The sequence below is a fragment of the Protobothrops mucrosquamatus genome, unplaced genomic scaffold (genome assembly GCF_001527695.2).
Source record: "Protobothrops mucrosquamatus isolate PMUCROS unplaced genomic scaffold, P.Mucros_1.0 scaffold679, whole genome shotgun sequence".
In the NCBI taxonomy this organism is placed as follows: Eukaryota; Metazoa; Chordata; class Lepidosauria; order Squamata; family Viperidae; genus Protobothrops; species Protobothrops mucrosquamatus.
The window spans coordinates 75,658-99,572 of record NW_015386966.1 but is presented as its reverse complement, the minus strand read 5'-3'; the positions used below and the strand labels follow the sequence as shown (position 1 = coordinate 99,572).

Genomic DNA, 23,915 nt, shown 5'->3' with positions numbered 1-23,915 from the left:
CTTTTCTAATTCGTGTCCTTATCTAATAACTGTGAATCTTATCTAGGACAAGAATTGTTGCAACACGTTCCTATTAACAGATGGCCAGTTCATGTTTACTTTCATTTGAGAATGTCTTTGTGGAACAAGCAGTCAATGCAGTTAATTCTGTGGCTGCTTCAGAGCTGAAGGGTCCAGGGTCCACTATCTCAATTGTTGCCACATTCCACCATGCACTTGCCATTCCAAGTCTCCTAGCCCAATGCCAGCAACTGCTGCCGTATCAGATCCATTAGCTCCTCTGATGGCCAGCAAACCACGGGATAGCGAGAGCTGGACCATAGGATGCCTTTCTAAAGCTAAGGATCAGTCCAGCCTGAATAAAAGGAAAGGACAATCCACACAACGCCAATCGTCCATTCACTCTGCCTACCCTTTTTTCTTCTGAAATTGTATGCTTAGCCCATGACAATCCTATTTTCATCAATGTCCTCATCTTACAATTATTCTACTGTAGATATCACTTATGATGAAAAAGTCAAACATCTTCTCAAACATCTAAAGCCTCAAGCTCATTGTTTGGAAGATCAACTGGCTAGTGGATTCTCAAAAGTAACAATTGGGATTTTAGCTGTGTCTTAAAAGTCTTTTATTCTCAAGCCAATAGGCAAAAATTATCTAAGTTTAATGCAGGTTTTAGATTTTCTGCTCTCCTTACTGGTGTTTTTTTGGTTGTCATTTATAGTTTATTTAAAAGTAACTTCAGCCTTTCATAGTTTGATGAAATGTTGTGTTTCTTCACCCAGTGGTTAAATATTTTCTTAACCGTTTTTCAATATTTAATTGCCCATTCTCATACCATCCTTTCATGGGATTCATCTCTGTGAGCAGTTAGCTTCCCAACAATTCAAGCTGATGGCAATGCATCGTTTGCAACAATGAAGTCTTCTGTAATTGTTGCCATGGTCTATGTTAGGTTGTTCCAGAGAACTCAGATGACTACACTGTGATGAGTTTTATCTGGTCTTTTACACAAAATCATTCTGCACCAAGATATTTCTTCCCTCTCTAAATTCTTTCCATCTTAATGAAGAGGTGCTTTTTCCAATATTCTTTCCAAACCTGGCTCCTGATTGGCATAAACATTGCATTCACTTGATATTTGACAGCTGTTATCTTTTATCTGGATAGCATCTTTTGTCCCAGAAGAACTACATACACTACCATAACCCTTTCAAAGGTTGGCTCAATGCTTTTCAAACAGGTATTTGTATCCATCAAACTCTGTTATCAATTGGCTCATAAACTTGTTCCAGTTTGAGAAACTCCACAAAGCCACTGGAACTCTCAGCAGGCAGTTTTCTGAGAGGCATATTCTTATCTAAAATCTGCCAAGCAGCAATAGATTGCTGCCTTTTAAACTGATTAAACAAAAATTTATTGGACTCATTCTAGAAGGGACGCAACAACTGTGCTCTGCATTTTCTTAACTGCCTGTTTCATTCCAGGTGCAGTAACTAATCACCAGTGTTTGAATTTCAAAGAGCATGATTAGCTAATGAAATATTTCATAGTCCAAATAAACCAGCATGCAACTTACTCAAAAAGAGCATTATGGCCTCCAGAGCACAAGAATTTTTGCAGCATCAGGTGGTAAGGATATTTTCTCTCATCAAACAGCATTGGTGAGGTGAAACCGACAGAACAGATGAAAAAAGTCAAACTAAAAGCAAAAACAATTCTGTTAATTAAGCAAACTCAAAACCATACTGCTGATTTTGCAAAATGTAGCAAAACATTATTGTCTATGAAGTCTAGGATAGGCTTTCCCCTTACCACAAACACTGTAGGATGACCCCGAATTAGTGATCAGCAGGACTTACCGGAAGCGAGGAGTGGGTGTATATGGAGGGGGCTGCCAGGAAAGCCCCTTAGTGAGTAGTTTGGTGAGTGCTGAAGCTGTTGAGCGAGCAGCAGGAGTGGGAGCAGTAGTGGTGCTAGCAGCATGATGGCTCCTACGTTGTCTTACTGGAGAACCAACACAGAGTTTGACCAACAACCCAAATAATTCTGCCAAAGCACGTCCTAACCTAGAAGATGCTGAGAGAGAGAAAGAGACAGAGACAGAGAGAGAGAGAGAGAATAAAATTCAATTTTATGTTACTAAAAACAAAGAGGTAAAGTGATACGCTCCAAAGCAGATTCTCCATCTCAAGTCTCTTTATCTGTAAGATGAAGAATTTGGCTTCACAAAAGGCTCACAGGTGTTCTTGGAAAATCAAAATGGTGCATGGCTGTAGTTCAACACTTGGAAATACTGTATACTGACCTGCTTGGAAGAAAACAGCAAAGGCAGGTTCTAGAAGACTAGAGAATACAGTAAGCAGCAACTCATTATTTTATTTTCTTATAAACTGTGCTAGGATTGGCTAGGATTCATCGTAACAGCCATGTTGTTAATACAGAAGCTTCCCAGTCAGGGCAACCAGTAAGAGAACTCACAATATGTTCCCAATATCCAAAATGTGCTATACTAGCAAAGGATCACATTCTAAGTCTTTATCTTTACAAATCTGGAAAGGGAAGGCAAGTCACAAAACAGAACTGTAGTTAGAGTTCTCTAATCACAGGTAATGCATTCCATTCAAAAGCTCTCCTCTTTTTTCTGAACCAATTCCAACAGATATTTTTTTCTTCACCTGACAGAAGGGGCTTGATCTGCTTGATTCGAGCTGCCATGGCTGGGGTTATTTTTGACTTCCCCTTGGGATCAGAAGAACTAGGCTCATCAGTTTCCATTGGTGCCAGGGTGTCACCATCTAGGCCAATTCCTTCTAGCAGGCCTTGGGCAGAAGCCTCCATGGTTCCAGCTCCCACTGCTTCTGGTTCACCATCTGCAAAAAGTAATGCTGATAAATTATCCATTCAAAGATTCTTCTGCCAGCCTATTTCCCACAACTTCCCTTGGGAGGAACTAAACTGTTCATTAAATTCAGATATCAATAGAACCTAATGGAATCACCACTACAAGCATAGGAATCTTTAGAAGCTGGAAAGACCCCGTACAATAGGCAGACTAAGTGTGGGGTTTGAGAGAGAAGATAAGCAAAACTGAATAGGGGATCAAAAGAGCAAGACAGGCGCATTAATTTCAAATGAACTGTCAAACTCCCCCAGGATACTTCATTAAATGATAGTTTCCCATCAACAGATACAATTTCAATTTGGAAAAAAAATTGATTATATACAAATGTAGCCTCTTTTGTTAAGTCAATACTTTTTGTCTGATAAGAAATTGATTTATTAGTGTTGAAGTTGCTTCAATAAAGCATTCAATATAACAATAATTTCACTGCCGTACAGGAGGAGCCTAAGAAGATTGGTAAGAAAGCTGGCTACTGAACTTTGCCATCAGGGGTGTGCAGGGCAAAATGCTTCTTCTGCTAAATAGCCTCCCCCCAATACAGTTTTTATGGGATAGGAAATCTAAATTTTGTATCAGATCTCAACTCAACAGGTAAGAGCATCTACCTCCCAACCATACCTGCTTTTTTGGCTCCCTGGGTAGCACTTGGTACAGTTTTCTCTTCTTTTGGCACCAATTTCTGCATGTCAGCCTGGCCAAATTCACATCCTGAAGGTAAGCTGCAAGCATAGGAAAGATCAGATTAATGCAATAAGTAGCACGCATCTAGCAGATGGATTGGTTTCTCTCACAACAGGAAAAATATATATAGTAAGTAACTTGGAGCAATGGAATGAAGTACAACAGTGCCACAAGGACCAAGGATCCTAGACAATATTAATACTGAGCCACTGAGGCTCAAAAGCTACTTTAGGCCATTTCCATTTCTATTTGGCCTCCTGTCAATTCCCTTCCACACAATGAATAATCAAGCCTCAAATAACTTTGGACTAAATACTAAAAGCCTAGCTAAAGAAGCGGAAATGGAACGGTTAAGTATTCTTAGGGGTGCTAAAAGTAGTCATGAAATGGCTGGAACTCAGTTCAGCTATTGGTGAATTCTTCCTCAACCAACTGGCTCCAAGAAGGTGAGATGGATGTGGGAGAGAAAGTTCATGCTGTCTTTGCTCGTTTAGGGAAGATGAACAAAGGGCTTCCACTTTGTCACATTCTGCAACATACCCTTGCAGGCATACTACCCCAACTCCTGGCATTTTTTACCCAAGGAAACCACTGACACACTTGAATTGGTTCGCTAAACTTATGGCCTTTGCTCTAGGGGTCTTGTGACCCAAATGCCCATTGATAAATAAGCGCAGTTTCTCTATCCATCTCCAGCCCAGCAATTTTATACCACCAGCAAAGTAGGCTTCACATCTATCATGTGCCCATACCTGTTTGGTGTGCACAACGACAGCAGCACAGTGCTTTCCCATACTAGTGAACAGTACAGCTGGCTCAGCTTGCTCAGCACACTCAGACCCAACTGTGAACCCCACTGGTTTACTGAGATGGCTCTAATTTCACTCTGTAAATGGAAGAGAAAATATGTTGCTGAACAACTGAATTCGGCATTGGTGACATCAAGCAGCAGAAAGAAAGAAAGAAAGAAAGAAAGAAAGAAAGAAAGAAAGAAAGAAAGAAAGAAAGAAAGAAAGAAAGAAAGAAAGAAAGAAAGAAAGGAAAGAAAGAAAGAAAGAAAGAAAGAAAGAAAGAAAGAAAGAAAGAAAGAAAGAAAGAAAGCCAAAAAGCAGTTCTTACTTGTCCTACACGGCAAGTATGCACAAACATCATGATGTAAGCATGGGCCGCTGTCAAGGCATGGAGTAAGGGTGTGGCCTGGGCAGACAGAGTAGCATCAGCTACATTGCCAGCACACGCCAATTCCCGCAGCAGGACCGAACCACCAGGTTCCTCGATGGGTCGGTGCAAAGGCTCCAAGGAAGAGAGGATGGAATCCAGTTGAAGCAACCCTTCTTGCAGCACTTTTGGCTCATGAGACAGTGTCTAGGATACAGAAAACAGAACTTGTGTAATTCATCAAATCCTCTGATAATATGTAAGTCTTTGCCTCACACACCGTTCCAAACTCTAATCCACGATGTTCAGTTTAAAGTCATGACTCATGGTTTACTAAACATCCATCAACACTCTTTCTCTTGCCTTCGTAGATATTGTGTTCATACACTGAACAAGTTGATGTTCAGAATCAGTAGATTTTTTAAGAAAAAAAATATTCTCTTGCTAACCACACTAACACTTCTCCATATTCACTCAACATCTGGCTCACAACATTCAACCAACTTATGCCACATGCAAAAACAACAGCTACATAGAGATCCACACCCCACTATAGCAGGGATTAACAGTCTGTGCCTCCCAGGTGTCATGACCCGATATCCCATTTGGGGGCCCAGAAATCCTAGAATATTTGTTTATTTATCTGACATCTCTAAGAATGTTGGCGGCTTAAATAGAAAAAAAAAATACAGTTTAAAGTATCAGTTACAAAAATAAAAACACAATAGAATAGTAAAAAAATGAAAAAATAAAGCTAGCACCAACAAATTAGGAGAAGGCTATTTGAAAACACTGATTTTCATTAGTTTTCAGAAAGAAAGAAAGTAAGAAAGAAAGAAAGAAAGAAAGAAAGAAAGAAAGAAAGAAAGAAAGAAAGAAAGAAAGAAAGAAAGAAAGAAAACTAATGGAGTGGGAGTTAGTCTGATCTCAACAAGAACAATGTCAGTGCTATTACAAAAAACAGCATGTTCTCACTTCAGTGGGAGTTTTTGCAGCTTCTTCCTAATAGATCTGATTGATTTGGACCAACCAAAACAGATCCAAACTGGACCCACAAACTAATTGGCTACTAATGCAGGATCCACAAAATCAGTGTTATACACTCCCAAGACAGGGAGCCCCAAGATACGTGCATTACTGCATTCTGGATCAACTGTAGTTTCCAAATACTCTTTAAAGGCATCTCCAAGTAGAGCACGTTACTGTAGTCTAATCAAGTAGTGATGAGGGCATGAGTTAACTCTAGCCAAGTCTTCTTGTCCCAGGTAAGGCCGCAACTGAAGCATCAGCCAAAGTTGGGCATAGGCCACCTTGGCCACAGCTTTCATCTACTTATCTGGTAGGAGCTGTGAGTCCTGAATGACCTCCAAGTAGAGAACCTGCATCAAGGAGTAACTTTGGGAAAAAAATCAGCCACCACAGATCACCTTAAAAACTTCCTGATGTTTGCTGTTGGAGGGAGGTTAAGGGATGGAAGGTACCTGCAGTGTTTAAAGTACCTATTTGCCTCTTAAGTACCCCATAAACCCTCAAACCAACAAAGTATCCAAGGATTTCAATTTCACCTATGCTAGTGGTTTCATAATATGTCTGACCCTACTTTCTGTAGCTCCCCCAGCAAGGAAAGAAGATAAATTATGCCTTCCAACCAATATAATGCATAAGCCCTGTCTGTGACAGGACAGAATCTTTGATTGATTACATATTGAATCCTTTCTGACTATGTGATTGTACAAGTAGTCCTTGACTCAAAGGTGATTTTTTTTTTAAAAGGCAAACTGAATTTTCCCATTTTTCTTTAAGATGTTTTATTTCTCATTCAAGAAGCTTCTTCAGTTTGTTCAACAACTGAACAAAGTTGTAAATTAAAGACTATGTGTACATGAATGGATTTGTAAAGAAACAGCCCACTTAAGATAAATAATCATACATAAAACCCAAATTCAGATTTGAGAAGATGAGCCACTGAATGAAGAAAAGGGAAATAATGCCACAATTTACTGCCCTAAGAGTCTATGAATTACTAAATTTAATTACTTATCATTCCAAAATTGCTCACTAAAATATGGACTTCCTGAAGAGAAAATGTTGCACATGCTGACAGAGACAATCAGGTCCTGAAGCCAAACTGCATTCCTAAAAATATCCTTCCCAGTGAAGTACAGTAATCATATCAACGGCCATATCAAAAGTTTGTGGAAAAATATGACCCTAGGTCAGGCATGTCAAACTGGTGGCCTGTGGGCCGGATGCGCCACGCTGAAACCCTGCGCACCCCATTGCTGGCAATGGGGGAAAAGTCCCGATATGTCGCGCGACATCACATGACGTCGCAAGTTTGACATGCCTGCTATAGATGGACATACAGATCTATAGATTGCCATTGTAGTGCACATTTTCTTGATCCACAAGTGTCAATCTGTTATTTAAAAGCCAAATAAGCCTTTATACTGGGAAACCTGAAGAAAATACAGCAGCTATGAGTGGCTGAACACAAAATTCCTGGGACATTTACACTGCCCTAGGATACAAAAAATCAACTTTATTTTTACCTATTAAAATTCACAGCATCTTTGCTTAGCACATATGAAAGCATGTAACTTAAGGATAAGCAATAGGATACATGATGTATTAGTGACCGGCCACTATAAACCCAAACTGGAGAATGGCAAGAGGTCCAGGTGTTATATCACTGTTCCTTTCGGAACAACATGCAATAATTGAATTCAGGTAGTCCTTGCTTACCAACCACCTTATTTAGTGACTATTCAAAGCTACAAGAGTGTAGAAAAATAGCCTTGTGCAATCACATGATCACCATTTGTATGCTTCGCAACTGGCTTGTGACAAGCAGAGTTAGTAACAACTGAAGTCAGTCACATGATGTTTCCCTTAGTAACCGTGTTTCACTTAACAGCCGAAGGAGAAGTGAGGTTGTAAGCCCGTCATGGTCACATGATCTTCCGCTTAGAGACCCGAGTTGCCAGACTCAATTGTTGTTGCTAAGTAAGGACTGCTTGTATATAGTCGTATGCAAAAGCGTAGGCTCTCTTGACCATACTTTTATGTACTTGCTTTTGGATTTATCTCCCTCTCTTTCTTGCAGAGCTCTTTTACCTCTACACAGAAGAAATGGGAAGTTTTGGAATGAATTTCAAAATCTCTTCAGTATGAAATCTGTATGAAAATATCAAGCACACAGGACATGCAAAGGGAACTATGAGTAATTATGAACTAGACTATTTTTACAGGAAGAGTACAAAAAAAAATTCCAAAAACAAGAATAGACTCTTAGCTGGGTATAAGAAATATTTGGAAGCTGTTTCTGCCAAAGGAGATATGACAATATTCTAAATGAAAGGACATCCAAACTTCTCCATCTATTTATTTTATTTATATATCCGACTTATTAATCGCCCATCTCCCTCACAGACGGCCTATAGGCGGTCTTTACTTTTTTCTTATTCTGAATTTGTAAACAAGTGTCCATTAATAGAAAATATGCATTCCAATTTGTAGAAAGATGTCAGGTTCAACTTTGTACCATGTAAAGCTGGCATTAGCTGATCACTTAGAGATGCAGTGAATGGTGTAATTTCAGCAGGGGTGCCTAAATTTCTGCATCCAACACCTGTATTGCTACAGGTGTTCCACTTGCCTTGAGAAACTGGATTCCAATAGAAACAGATGTTCAGCTAGGCATGCATTTCATACGGAATGCTTGCAAGACTTGGTCACAGAATCTCACTGTCAAGTCTGATGATCTCACAAGATAGTGGGCTGTTTTTGCTATCCTTGCCACCCTTTTACTGCTTAGAGTTCGAAGGGAGGGAACAGGTTAGTCTTGCCAATGATACAAAATAGCACTGAACCTGCCCTACTGCTTGACTCCTTGCAATTTCAGAGTAGGCCACCTTGTTGGGATGCTATTAACACAACAGACTTAGATTGTTAGCTCTTCGGTTGCTAATCAGTGTCACTTAAAAAAAATCTGTGCTAAATAAAATTTAATCTATGTTAAATATTAAAAATGTTTTTTTTAGCGAAGGAAGGATTACTCATGGTGCTTAATCGATTGATATATTGTTTTGATTTTTCTGACCCACTTTTATTCAATTGTAAGGGATTTCTGAAGAGGCAATATTATGACCAGCACAAAAGCGGTGAGCCCGCTGGTTCAATGATTGGGTAAACATCATTGTCACTTTTTCTTGAACTTTGTAGTGCCATTGGCTCCTGGGTAAAAGCAGCAGAATTAGAGTATTAATGCTTAATTAGTAGCGGTGGGGAATTTGATCAACCTCAAACCTGCCTAGAAACAGCAAATTTGGTCTGTGGTCAGGACATTTCCATACATAGATGATCTGTGGAGCGTAGAGAGCTCTAAACATCTTCAGAAGAAATTGCCTTTTATTCAAAGATTACAGGATTATGCCCTGATTCTAACACTTGAGTTCTAGCAAATAGCGTTTTGGCATGGACAAGTGAGACCTCCATGATGGTTCGCTTATATAGGCACTTCTATACTTATGACCACAATGTTGCTAAGCAAGACAGTTGTTAAGTGAATCACTGCAGTTGTGAAGTTAATAGCATGGTTGTTAAGTGAATCTGGCTTTCCTATTGTCTTTGCTTGTCAGAAAGCCTAAAAGGCGATCACATGACCCTGGGACACTGAACTGTCATAAATATGAGTCAGTTGCCAACCGTCCGAATTTTGATCATGTGACCATGGGATGCTGCAACAGTTGTTGTGTGCGAAAAACGGTCATAAGTCAGTTTTTTTCAGTCCCCTTAACTTTAAAAACAGTCCACTAAATGAATGGTTGTAAATCGAGGATTACCTGTAAATATTATGCAGATCCCTAAATATGACATTACTAGTAATGTACAAATGGATTCCCATAGGACTCCATTCAGCAGTCATGTTGTTTGAATCAATACTTATACCTTGCTAAGGCAGTTTTGACTAAAAATGGCAGTTTCCTCCCATGAAAAGTTTCATCATAAAGGCCAGTGGTGGGATTCAAATATGTGAACAACCGGTTCTCTGTGTGGATGCCATTTCTGGATGCCGTTTCTGGGCCTGGGCAACAAAAAATTAGCTACTGGTTCTGCTGAAGTGGTGCGAACTGACTGAATCCCACCACTGATAAAGGCCAACTATTAGTCAGTTTTAAAATTCTGAACTAATATTTCCCAAATTGCACAATTCCAAAAGAGGAATTTTACAATTGGTATAAATTATGCAAATCAGAGAAATGGGTATGACTTACTTTGTTCATACTTTGCACACTTCATACATTCATTCTTGCAGTTATATGAACCTTACTTGGTTCCTAAAATTCATACTGAACAGGCAAAAACTGCTCATTGATGCCCTATCCCATAAAAATCGAGGGTTTGTGTGTGTGAATTGTACCACAACACCTACAAGTGCCAGCCAATATACTCAACAACACAGAGTTGCAGTTCAGCAACATCTGGGAGGCTACAGATTCCCTCTCCTTGATAATGTATTCATTCCCAATCCAAAACTGTAAAGGACTCCCAGACTTTCAGGGGTGCATGTGCAAGTACAAGGCTGTAAAACTGAACTTTAAATAAAACATGCCAATAAACTGACACTCAGAATCTTACTATTTTACCCATTAATGTCTGGGTATCAAAAATACAGTATTCTTGGTAATATAGTTCTTTATGTTCAGAGACTTTGCTTCTTCCTCTTTGCTTTTCTCCTTTGAGCTCATCCTAATTGGACAAGCTCTATGGCTTCATCCCATTAATGGATTCTTTCTACCCTAGACATTTTATGGTAATATACTATATGGGGCAATTCAGAATCTAAGGGAATAAGATTGCTAGAAAAAAAGGAAACCATGGTCCTCTAATAAACTTTGCAAACTTAACAAGCACTGTCAGCTACAATGATGCAATCAACACAAGCCTGTAACAGGTGCATGGGGGAATTAAGAGTAGGATTTCCAGAAGTCTGTGTATACTTCCAACTCAATGGCAGTGATAATTACCTTCTGGAAAGGGAAATGTTGTATTCTCCTCCTTACCAAAATGGATTTGCAGACTCCAGCTACAGCTTGGCAGGCTGCTGAAGTGGGGAAGTCTATGGGCAGGTTGGGCAGGCCCAAGATGGTCACAAGGGGCAGCAGACCCTTCTGGTTCACAAATTCCTGGCAATGGTCATCTGTGGTATTATTGCTGAGGATCGATTCCACAAATTTCATCTGGGGAGACAGGAAAATGATGGGAAAAGAGAGAAGAAAAGAATGAAGATTTCTACAGTTCTACAAAGTGATGTGATTCTACATCAAGAGGTATGGAAAGCATATCAACTTCTTAATTCAGTAGTTCCTTAACAGATTCTAGAATATATACAGTCAAGACTAACTCCATCCAACTTTTTAAGAGGCAACAACATTAAGGTCAAAAATAAGGTTTTGGGCCATTTTACAAGATTCCAGAATACTGTAATACATAAACAAGTATCAAAATCAAAATACAAACTGGTAAAGCCACTTCTATTTCAATATTTGAAACTAAATTTAAGGATACTACTCCCATCCAACTGAACAGCAGAACCAGCACAGCAGCATTATTTTAACTTTACAAGTATTTGATACGGACATTTCATTTTTGAACTCCTGTCCTGTTAAAGTTTGAAATATTATCAAATATTTTCACAGCAATGTTACAGCTGAAAATATTAAGTCTTTTCACAAACATCTTGCAAAAGTATACGTTAAGCTCCACCTACTGTTCAAGAACTTACCACATTAAGGATGTAATCCATGAGAGGAATTGGTATCCGTTCTTCTGTCCCAACCACCCTAGAAAGAGGGAAAATTACTATCACTGCAAATCTTCCACATTTTTTACAATGGACATGTATGATCTCCTACACTCGCATTTTAGATTTTATGCAAAGCCTTCTTCCATTAAGGTTTTCCAAAGAGATAGAGCAAAAAAAAAAAAAAGGGACAAAACTATTATTCATCCAGCCTCTTTTAACCAAAAATATCCATGGGGCAGCTCTGCACCTAGATTGCGGCAATAATGTGCCAAAAGCAGCATCAAAATGACAAAAGGCACCAGGACTGGGGGCGGGGGGAGACAAAAAAAGGCAAGGGGAGGAACAAAGCAATACTGTCCATTTTGGCCGAAGGCCTTGAACTGGATTAAAAATGGGAATATGGCAAGAGCCATGAATGGTCGACTGCCAGGCGCCATGGAGTTCTGCAGCAAAATGGAGCCAGGCAGGAGGGAGAGAAGGGGAAGAATCGGACAGTGACGTAAAGAGCATGCTCCGTACAGATTTTGGTCGGGAAAAGAAGAAAATGTCTGATGTAAGCAAGGAGGGATCAAGCAAAAGGCAGGGCGGGGAGGTGGGTGAGCGGAGGATATTGGGGCTACTCCAGTCCCACCAGGCACCTGCCACATGGCAGCAGACAAGCCAAAAGGAAATCCGGCCCTGCTAGTTTCGCCAGAAGAAACATGGCCTCCTCCCTGAAGCTAGGAGAAGATTAACTGTTTCTAGACCCTACAGATGTAAGATCTTACCTCTACTTAATTCAGGGCAATATAAGGATCGCAGGATCTTAATTCAAAACAAATTTTTGTATTAATGGGGATCCTGCAAGCCAGAAAAGTGTTGAATCCAGGGTACTTTAAGGTAACGAACTGGTTATATTATTAAAAAAAAAAACCCTGGGAAGGCAAGCCTTTTTCCTGCCATTCCGCTTTCCTTTTCTCGCAAAACACCACGATGTCCCTGAATTAGCTGATTTCAAATGCCGAGTGCCAGTTTTGCATTTTTTTCCTCTTGGCAGCCTCACCCAGCACATTAAATGAGGAGTTGATGGGGTTAAATTGTCCCATAGACAGAAAATTTCAGAGTTCAGAAGTTTACAAAGAAACAGCTGGCAGGCACTCAGAAGCTGTAGGAGACTTTGCCAAACAAACAGTGAGCCAAGACAGCCTCTCAGCAAGGTTCTCACAAGCTGAGATCCGGGTGCCAGAGAGCAGGCGCACTCTGCTAAAAAAAAAATGCTTAAAGTGACAATACACCCCGCTCCCATTTCTTGGCCCAGGAATCTTTTTGTCCTCAGAAATATCACATTTGCTGTGTCATAGCTTCCTGAAGTTCTGTTGATTCAAGTAACTCTATAGTTTTTGCTCTACAGTATTATGAACAGCCTCTGATTCACAGAGCTGCACAAATCTTTCAAAAGAAGTCTATTTTAATGCCCAGGAATGCCTATGAGCATCTCTGTTGAACTGTCAAAAGAGCCATGTGTTTTTCTAGGTTCATAAGCAAAGTAGTTATGCTTCCACACACATCTGGAAACAACTAGGAATAGCTTTTGGAGCAGTCAAATGAACCTGGGGGGGAATGCTGCTTTAATAATTCCAAAATTGTTTTTTCTGATTAGGGTTAATACTTTAACGAGTACAGCAGGCTTGATATTTGTTATACTGATAAAACAAAAACTATTTGTAAACCAATGAATTTAGTTTCGCTTAAAAGAGAATTTGAGAGAAGGTATTCTGTGAACATTAATAATTCAGTCAACTTATTTTTCCAAGATCAGCCTGAATTAAAACATGTCATGGTATACTTGACTATAAGACATTTACTTTCACAGATGAACATACAGCATCCTGAAAGCCCACCCTCCATTTTTTAATTAACTTTTAATGTCAACTTTTGATTATCCTTGCCTCTATTTTAAATTTTAAATTTAGTTTTTATGTTTTTTACATTTTACTTGTATGCTGCCTAGAGTCCCTCTGACAGGGAGATGGGCGATTCCTAAATGTGGTGATAGACAGATAGACAGCAATAGCACATAGACTTATATACTGCTTCACAATGCTTTACAGCTAAGCCGTTTACAGAGTTAGCATATTGCCCCCAACTGTCTTGGTCCTCATTTTACCGACCTTGGAAGGATGGAAGACCGAGTCAACCTGGAGCCAGTGAGACTTGAACTGCCAAACTGCTGGCAGTCGGCAGTCAACACAATTAGCCGGCAATACTGCATTCTAACCACTGCGCCACCACGGCTCATAGACAGACAGACAAAACTGTCATGGAAAAAAATGTATGTGATGTATGTGCACAATAGTACCTGTTGGCTATGCTGCATACTTGTATACATCAAGTACTGTTATTACATTTGTGAATGGGACAGCTATGCAAGATACTGCTGAGCATTACATTAAAAAAAAATACCACTCTGAAAGAATTTATTTCCAGGATAGAAAAAAGTGGCACTTGAACCACTTGTTGGTCTGACAAAGATATTGTTTCCTCACATAAAACTCAGATTGATAAAAAAATTTTTTGTGAAAAACGATGAACAAGGAAGGTGAAGGTTTTTTGTTATTTGAGAGAGATGTTTCCAAGAATAATTGATGCCAATATTAAGGAAGGAATTTTTGTTGGTTCACAGATCAGATATATCATCAACGACAAGCATTCAAGAATCTGTTAGTGGGGCCAGAGAAAATAGCCTGGAAAGCCTTCAAGGATGTTGTTGAGAATTTTCTTGGCAACTACAGAGCACCAAACTATATTCATCTGGTTCACAAATGTTTTACAGCAAACAAGATCATGAAGGACAACATGCCACTGAAGATTCATTTTCTGCAATCACCCGTGGACTTCCTTCACCAAAATCTAAGTACAGTAAATGATGAATATGGTGAAAGGTTTCACTAGGACATTGCCACAATGGAAAAATAGTATCAGGTAATCCATCAATGCCAGTTAACTATTGTTGGACACTGCAGTGAGATATATCAAATATTGAGTACAAATTAAAATCAGCAGCCAAACATTTTTAGGCCTGTTGAACTCATGCAGTGTCAGAAATCTTATGTCATTAAATATATCATAGCCATTGAAAATTAATTTGATATTTCTCAAGATTTCTAAGTGATACAATGAATTTGTGTTGAATTTGAAAGGGTCTATCATAATCACCAGAAATTTTTCAAGAAGTAAAATTTTTGGGGAAAAAAGTTGATGGCACATAATCCATAAATAAAATTTGAACAATATACAATCAATTAACAGTAATACTTGATCAATGTGCTAGTCTTGCTCACAACTCATAACAGCTAGTGATACTTTATTACAAATGTATATTTCTTTAGATGGGGGGCCATATAAAATTTTAAAATAAAAATTGTCACAGGTTCTTCCTGGAAAGGGGAGGAAATGCATCTCCCCATGAAAACCTATAACATACTAGAGAGACATAGAGAAGGAGGGGATAATTCACATTTATTTGCAAACAGGGTTCCACTGAAAAACTGAAATTTATTTCCTAATATGCGTATGAAAGATCCTGATACCTAGTCAGATTTGAAATCTAATTAAATTATCACTTCGGCTGTTTTGACCAAGCGATTTTTACATTTCCTCCTCAAAGAAGAAAAAGAAATAAAGGATGAATTCACTGTCATTATATTTGCTTTTTGTCCTTTTTATAAGTTATCCTTTCTTCTTTTTTTAATTTTATTTATATATAAAATACAAAGAAAAATAGAAATACGAAATTAAGGGAGGGAAAAGGAGAGGGGAAGAGAAGGTGTGAGTTACAAGGAAAAAAGAAAAAAAAAGGGCGTTGACCTCCGACTCTTTAGCATAGTACAAGATAAAAACACTCTAGCCTCAACTTTTTGTTTATACACATTAATGTATAACTATATATAGTGCACATTAATATATATATATATATATATATATAAAACATTTCTATAACAACAAATCTATCTAAATGACAAAACCAAAGTCAATTTCATTCTTTTTTCATCACAAGCACAAAATCCAGAAGTGATATCCAAATGTAAAACATACTCAAATATGCTCTCCTCTTTAAACAGGATGATCAATTTAACCATTCCTGTTTTATCTTCCTTGCTGTGGGAATAGTATGTATTTCTATTTGCACCTAATAATCTTTGTAAACTATCACCGTTTTTATTAACAAAGTTAACTATATACTTTCAAATTCTTCGGCCTTACTGGGATACTCTTTTTTTTCCTTTTCCATCCCTTTTTTAATATAAGTTATCATTTTAAAAAAAAATTCCAGAATTAATGAATAATCTGAATTGTGAATCGATGTAGCCCAATTTAAAGCAAAATAGAAAAATATGTACAACACTATATAGAAGCTGCAACTTCCAAAACCAGTTCAGACATGGAAACCCCAAAGCATCTACCAGATTTCTAAAAGAAACTCAGATTCTCTTAGTCTCCAGAAGATGGAAGTGCACGTCTTTGCTTTTTTAATATAGATAGTACTGAGAAAGCAAAAGATCGTAATATCAAATTTACCAATAATTATTATTTTCAAGTAAAAATATACCCTTTTCTGGAAATGGGATGAAACAGTGCAGCCACAAAATTTGGAGATCTACTGCAGCTGTTTTAATTTGTTTGTTTCAAGAAATAAAGAAATGCATAAAGGCTACTGGACACCTAATTTATGAGTTTGGGTAGCATACACAAAATAAAAACAACCAGAATTAAACAAAAAAAATATAAAACCAATAAAGAATGATCATAGACATATCTGAATATTTATGTGTTAATTTAAAACATTTATGTAGCTGCCTATCTTCTATTGAATAACAAGCTCTCACTCAAACTGGAGGTGCTCATTTCAAAAGACAACCATAGCAACAGAGAAGGCATAGTGTCAAGATCTTATTAAATGACACTGTCTCAGAGATGGGACTAGGAATATGTTTACTCTATATGACCGAGTGATATGGGCAGAAATAATCAGAGATAGGTGGTCCCACAAATAGCTCAGTCAAGTGCTGTCACCTGAAAACCAGTACAGCTCCCCAATCCAAAGACCTCCATAGGTCATCAAAATGTGCAATCAATGCAGCCTCAATGCTATATTCCAATTTGAGATCAGACTGAACAAGCTTCAGATAATCTTTTTCCTCCAGTGACCTTTGAAAACACAATGTAACCATCTTCTCAATAACTCTGTAAAAAGGTTAGAGAGGGGGCAAAAACTATCCAGCTCCATTGGCTCTAACAATGATTTCTTGAATCAACACCTCTTTCAGAACTGTGGAACCATCCTCTCTCTTAGGGATGCATTCACCACAAGCATCCAACCTCATTTCCCCTCCCAGGATCCTTGACCAACCAGAAAAAACATGGATCTAGAACAGTTACTACACTTATAGTCCTAAAAGCCCTGTCCACTTCCTCAGAACTAACAAGCTCAAATGACAGGCAACGCAGTTACACCATTCCTCAGTCAAGTTCACGGGAACTGCACAGGATCCGAGAGAGTTCATCTAACAGATGCCTACAATAATCTTCATCACAACCTTATAGGTCAGTGGTTCGCAACCTTTTTAATGCTGTGACCCCAACCGGTCGTAAGTCGAGGACTAAACCGGTCATAAGTCGAGGACTAAACCGGTCGTAAGTCGAGGACTAAACCAGTCGTAAGTCGAGGACTAAACCAGTCGTAAGTCGAGGACTACCCAACCCGTCGTAAGTCGAGGACTTTCCCTGCCCGGGAGTGCCGTGCATGCGTGGTTCCACCCCCTGCGCCGGCCGAGGCGTAGCTGGCAAGTGGCAGAGACGGAGCAGGCCGACCACCAGCTGGCCCAGCCCAAGGGAGGTAAGGCACCCGCCGGAAAAGGGGAAAAAAATGGTGGACAAAAAAAAATGGCGGACAGCCTTGCTTGGCGACCCCCATGAAATGGTTGATCGACCCCAAATGGGGTCCCGACCCACAGGTTGAGAACCACTGTTATAGGTGCTTCCCTGGTCCTTCCCTACCCAGGAGTGACTAAAATAAAGCTGCTGGTTGGCAATCTATGGACACAATAAAAGTAGAGAAACACTCATATTTCCTCACTCTTATTTAACTGTCTCAGTACTTCCTTAATTCATTTGGAATGCAGCATTAAATGAAATCCTGGGCATTACTTCAAAATGTTTTATGCCCTTTTCAGAGATTACCCACAGTAAAATGTACATACTACTAACACATGAGTGATCTTGTGCATTTTCTGTTTTGTATACTGTACTGGAGTGGACAGCCAAATTTATGCACAAACTTTTTTGGCTATAAGCAGCAACTGTACTAGTAGCTAACCTGAGACAAACATGAGGCTCAGTGGAAGCTGAGTATAAATAGTTTATTCCCATCCTTCTTTGTAATATCCCACCACTTTTGAGATTCCTCTTTTTCAAAAGCATTTTCCTTGTGGCATGAGGTTTTTGTTGGAGGGGGAAAAAAATTCAGAAGACCCTTAATTTCCCAGGCATAATCTCAGAAGTTTTCTGGAACCTCATCAGAATTGTCATACACAAAAATTACTACCCAATTTCTTGTCAGAGAATCCTCACTTCCATCCAAGCGGGTAGCCTGAAAGAGCAGAGTAGGGTATATTTGGCTATTCTGGCAAAACAAGCTGTCACCTGCTGTTCCTTTTAGCCTCATTTACTCACTGTTGACTAGATTCTGCCTCACTCTGCTGTGTGGCATTGAAGCTTTGCATGGCTTGCACTTCTTCCTCTTCTTCATCCTCACTGGAGGCCTCCTCAGCTGCATGAGTGGAACGAGGTGGAGGAGCAGTAGTTGTTCCATCAGCCTTTTGAATTGAGGGCTTTTGGCAAATATACTTGGGATCTCGGCCCAGGTTACAGATCTCTTCCAGTAGCTGCAAAAAAGTGTATATAAACATGTTGGCACTCTTTCGACTAGAATTACGGTACTGTATTTCAAGTTAGATTATTTTTTTAAGTAATCAAGTAACAGGTAAATGCTTACCTTGAGAAGTAAGCTGGATTGACAGTTATAAAACAGTGCTGTATAGCAAGGGGAATTTTGCTGGCCTCTTACCTTAATTATGGCTGTGGTAGCATCTGTCTTGAGTGTGGGCTGATGTCTCATGAGCTCATCAACAGCGCTTCCAAGATTGGAAGCAGTATCTCCTAGAATAAACATGGGAGTGGGAAATGCAAGATATATAAGCAATCTTAAAGAACTGAAATCACTACATGAGGCATTATTGCACTTGGCATGAAGCAGCCCTACAGCGTATAACCCAACAGCTCTAAAATAGGAGGCTTACCAATAATCAGATATAACCATAATATTCTAAGATGGATTACTGCAACATGCTCTATTTGGAACTGTCTTCAAAAACTGTTTGCAAAATTCAACTGTCGTAACCTGCATGCTACAGAAGTAAGGAACCAAGAAAGCAACGTGTATGGAAATGCAAAAATGGCTGCCTTGCCTGAAGTATCAAAATTGCTTTCTCTGAAAAATAAAAATGGAAAACCTATTCCTTGCTTTTTTTTCTAGGTGAACAGCTAAACTTTTAAAAACTCCTAGGTTTGAATAAGTAGACGGTGCTATAAGAATTTTTTGTTTCCTTAATGATTTTTAATGCTGGTTTTTCTTATACTTTTTTGTAATTCTATGGGGGATTATTCACAGAAAAGCTGAATACAAGGTTTTAGCTAAATTTCATGGGGACTCATTAGGGTGAGTGCAGCAGTAACACATATTCACAACTATGGCATCATATACTTTCACACCTAACCTAATTTAACCACATTTTTAAAAGAGCTCTGAAAACCCATTTCTTTCTCCAGGCTTTAGGTTAGATTGGGTGGTCCTATGTGTAAGGTTGCCTTTTCATGGTTGCTTTTTTTCCCTAGTATTTGAATGGTTATTTTTGTTTTTAGTTGCATCATATGATTGTCTTACAGTATGGGCCCAGAATCATTGTAGAGTTTGGCAGCCTTATAAATTATAAAAATAAATATAATTCCAATGATGTTTGTGCATTAGAAATAATAGCATATTCAGTCTTTTATGAAACTCCCTAAAGTTGGCCGTATATAAACAGTGTGTATATATAAGCTAGAAAGCTTAACAGCTAGATCCATGACTGGGTTCATATATTGTACTAGGCAATAATATGATTTCTTTGATTTTGGTTTAGTGAGTTGAGTGAATTTAGTCACTTGAGATGGCAGACTCAAGTCCCCAAGGTCCCAGACCCATTTTTCCCCAATTCCCAAATCTTCTTCCAACTTCAATTTCTGCCATTCTAAGCAAGAAAACACGTGACAAGTATACTTCTATATAAAATTCTACATTTAAAAACAAAACACCACACACTCAAAACACCGGGGGAGGGGGAGACCATTAGATTTCACCAGTGAGGCTCTACCCATTAAGACCCTCTAGCCATCCAAAAACATTAGGTGAGCCACTGCCCAATTTAATCATTCCAGCCAACTGCCAGGATAAGACAAATTGGGACTTTAAGGAATTATATTTCCCAATTTATACCATTCCAAGCCACAGCATTATGGTCATAGTTTAACACATCCCCAGCACACTAGAGAGCAGAAGTCGGATATGCCTTCAAACTTCCTCTGTCTTTTATCTAGAATTAACCTTGTTTCTAATGGATGGAGATGACGACATCCAACATCAAGCTCACTAGGAGGTGAAGAACAAGCAAAATTCCTGGTATAATCACTCTTCAATTTAACTCACCAAGTGGATCTGAACTACGCCGCCTCCTCATTGCAGGGAGATAGTCTGGAGAGAGCAAGACCTTGAAGAGACGCTCAAAAGGTTGACACTGAACAAAGGATTGAAGTCCCCGGGCATTCAGGCACAGAGCACTGAAGACATTGGGGAGAGAACCCAGAACTTCTCTAGTGGCAGGGACCTGTCAGGAGACACAGATACAAAACAGTACCAAAAGGGTCATCATCTTACAGTCATGTTACTCAGAGTATATTTTCAGTGAACTCCATATTTGAAGTTATGATTAATATAAACAGACAAGACTAATTCCATTTTGAATGCAGTCTATCTTTACAAAGTATCCCGAAAAGTGGCATGACAGAAGAAAATTGGAAGGAAGTATTTTTGTTGTGGAGAAGGAAATGTATTCCTACGCGAAGAGGAAACAGCAAGAATTTGAAAAGCAGCAGCTTTATAGGACCCCCATGACAGAAGAAAATTATGTCTGGCTAAAGTTATGTCTGGCTACCTACTTAAGTACGAATACAGACTCAAGAGTGGAAATTGGAAAATAAGGGTAAGAATGAAGAAGCTAAATGCCAGGCACCAAATCCGTATGTGTAGAGTTCAATAAAGTGTAAGAAAGTGTACTTTATTATATTCTGCCTATTATATAGGAATCTCCCCAAACTGCGAATGTTAGCCTGGAAACAGATAGATAAGGTTCTATAGAACTTAAGGAAGGTCAATTCTGGATCTCTTTTGAGCTGCGCAAGGACTAGAGGCTAATTCCGTGCTTAGACCTCTCCTCTGCCTGGGCCGGATGCTTCCCAACACTGAGTGAGGTAAAATGGGAAATTATCCAGATTGTTTTTTCCCTCTCATCTTTCTTCTTCAGTTTGAGAACAAAGAAAATGTTATGTTATGTTAACAAATGATGTATTTGCAAATACGAGCTTATCCAAAATATGTATAACCAGAGTACCTTCTAAATGCTAGTACAATAGCACCATCCAATTATATAAAATCCTATTATCCATGTTCAGTGAGCTCTTTTGAAGTTCCAGAAATAAGTGTTATTCCAATATTTCTTAGAATTTTCCAACATTTCAAATATAAAAGAAAGCACTTGAAGTATTTTTACAGAAAACCAGATATAATCCAAAAGACACTTACATCTTTAATAAGGAGAGCATGCAGCATGACGTCTGTTAGGCCATTGTCCTGTAGGGAGGACAGCAGCGAAGGCTCTTGGAATACAAAGACTGTTACCACCTCAGTGGCTGTCAAGAAAAAGCACAGAACGATGCAAGTCATTCACAGTTCAGACTTTCTAGGCAGAAAGGGAATCTTGGCAGCCAGGCTGCAAGGCATCGTCTTAATTTAGCACAGCCCAAGGAGAGAAATCAAGAGGAGTGTAGACTGATGAAACATGCAAGACACGAATTCTTTCTTAAATGTAAATCATACCTACCGAGTAAAAAGAGTGAGGGTCCATAATATTCTGCATTGCTGATAATATGTTTCAGAGAGGTAGGCAAAGAGCCATCCATCACTGCAAGAAGAGGAAAATAACAAGCCAGCCAAACAGTTTAGAAACCACATACACCACATACACTCAGAATTGTATATACTTCATTCAAAATTCTGCGCCAGAAAAGTACACTTTTATGACCTAAAACTTCTTAGAGCAAAACACGTTATGTATGTTTTTTTTCTATCATTAAAAGTGAGAAATGATTATATATTTTGCTAGTCATAACACTTATTAAAAAATTTAGCAACAAAACCTTCTCCCCAATTATATGGAATATCATCTAGCAAGTTCTTTAGCTTTAAGAATTGATCACTTCTAGAGCTTTCCATGATAAAAGCTTCAAAACCGATTATTAGAAAACTCAAGAATTCGTGTTCTCAAAGTGGAGCCAAACTATAATCAATGGATGGAAACATTCCCCTCTCCCAAAAGCGGATGTTTTAGTTTTTTTACTTATAAATTTATATAAATGAAGACAACTCTAAGAGGTATACAAAAACTACAGACACAGCCAATGCAACAATAATTAAAAAAACCCACAATAATACAAGTCACCCCCAAAACCTTCCAGAACAGCCAGGTTTTTAGAAGCTTCCAATGGCCATGACTGGAGGCTTCCTTTGTCCAGTGGTATGGGTGGGTGGGCAAACTGCTCTAGAGAAGGGAAGCATCTATAGAAAATGTGGGGCTGTACTTGAAGACCATCCAGACACTTTAGTTTTGCAAATGACAATGGCCTATAGCAGTTTATCTCATTATGCTATGAAACACTATTGCTGGGGGAATTGCACTGGCTACCAGTAAGTTTATAAGTGCAATTCAAGGTACTGATCATCACCTATAAAGCTCTATACAGCTAAGAATGGTTAACTTTGAGACTGCCTGTTACTTATAGATTCTGCTCACCCAGCCCAACCACAGAATTCTGAACATGCTCAATTATAAAGGAGTAAGAGGGAGCAAAAGTATGAATGAACATGCCTGTTCTAGATAATGATGTAATTGGTGCACCAGTCTTAGCTGGAATAAGGTCTTCATGGCCACAGCCCCCACCTGCTGTTCCAGATTTTATTAAGGTAAGCTAGTAGTATTTACATGCAACAGTGAGAGAAGAGCATGCCGTCAAAGAACTCAAAGGAAAGACAGCATTAGGGAATCTCACCATGACGTATGCCATCTGAGAAAGCTGGGTCTTGGATGGCCTTTTTTAGGAAATTCAACATAGATTTCAGAAGTGCTGCTCGCTGAGGGATGCACTGGACTCCTGAAATAGGGAGAACAACCAGAAATGAAATCAGTGAATAGCAAATAATCTGAAAACAAAGCAAATTTTCTGTAAGAATCATTACACACCACTTCGGGGTGAAATTACGGTGTTTGTGTTGCTGCTGCTGCTGCTGCTACTGCTGCTGCTGCTGCTGCTGCTGCTGGGAGTGGTGGCATTTGAAGCTCGTGTTTCAACCACAACTTCTTGCCGATTCTCACCAGAGGTGGAAGGCCCAGGGCTACTTTCCATGGCTACATCAGAAACTGGGGATATAAAAAGTTGAGCCAATTTGAAACAAAAAAATATCTTATGATACAATCTGACATCAAGAAACTATATACAAATAAACAAAAAAATGTTCTAGTCATCACCCATTAAAGGGACAACCTGAATTTAAAAAAGAGGTTTTGAGGAGGCAGAACAGTTAGCTCTACCCCACTTGTTGGGGTATCAGTCCATCTAAGACACCCATATATAACCTTTTTCAGATTGAGGACTGCACATGACCTTTCAATACAGTAGTCAGCTCCCAAAAAATGACAGAGCCAGGATAAAAACTAAACTGATTCTCTTTAAAATAAATTAAATTAAATGTATAATTATTTAGTTACCACCTTTAAAGCGCTCCATGGCATAGGACCTGGATACCTCCGAGACCGCCTTCTGCCACAGATTCCCTCCCACAGACCGGTACGCTCCCACAGAGCGGGCCTCCTCAGGGTGCCGTCGGCCAAGCAATGTCGGCTGGCGACCCCCAGGGGGAGGGCCTTCTCTGTGGGTGCCCCCACCCTCTGGAACGAA

The 23,915-nt window shown here is 39.1% G+C and overlaps 1 protein-coding gene across 1 annotated transcript in view; it reads right to left on the bottom strand.

Moving 5' to 3' along the window:
• Positions 1-23,915, bottom strand: part of HUWE1 (HECT, UBA and WWE domain containing E3 ubiquitin protein ligase 1) — an 80,123-nt gene that overhangs the window by 39,157 nt on the left and 17,051 nt on the right. Inside the window, exons 15-28 of the mRNA XM_029284520.1 lie at positions 23,010-23,111; positions 21,785-21,865; positions 21,487-21,593; positions 20,335-20,512; positions 18,658-18,749; positions 18,264-18,475; positions 11,532-11,589; positions 10,810-10,986; positions 4,706-4,951; positions 4,339-4,472; positions 3,524-3,624; positions 2,679-2,873; positions 1,863-2,079; positions 1,580-1,702 (exon numbers count right to left, since the gene is read on the bottom strand). Of these exons, the coding sequence (XP_029140353.1) occupies positions 1,580-1,702; positions 1,863-2,079; positions 2,679-2,873; positions 3,524-3,624; positions 4,339-4,472; positions 4,706-4,951; positions 10,810-10,986; positions 11,532-11,589; positions 18,264-18,475; positions 18,658-18,749; positions 20,335-20,512; positions 21,487-21,593; positions 21,785-21,865; positions 23,010-23,111 (2,023 nt within the window). The remainder of the gene's footprint in view (positions 1-1,579; positions 1,703-1,862; positions 2,080-2,678; positions 2,874-3,523; positions 3,625-4,338; positions 4,473-4,705; positions 4,952-10,809; positions 10,987-11,531; positions 11,590-18,263; positions 18,476-18,657; positions 18,750-20,334; positions 20,513-21,486; positions 21,594-21,784; positions 21,866-23,009; positions 23,112-23,915) is intronic.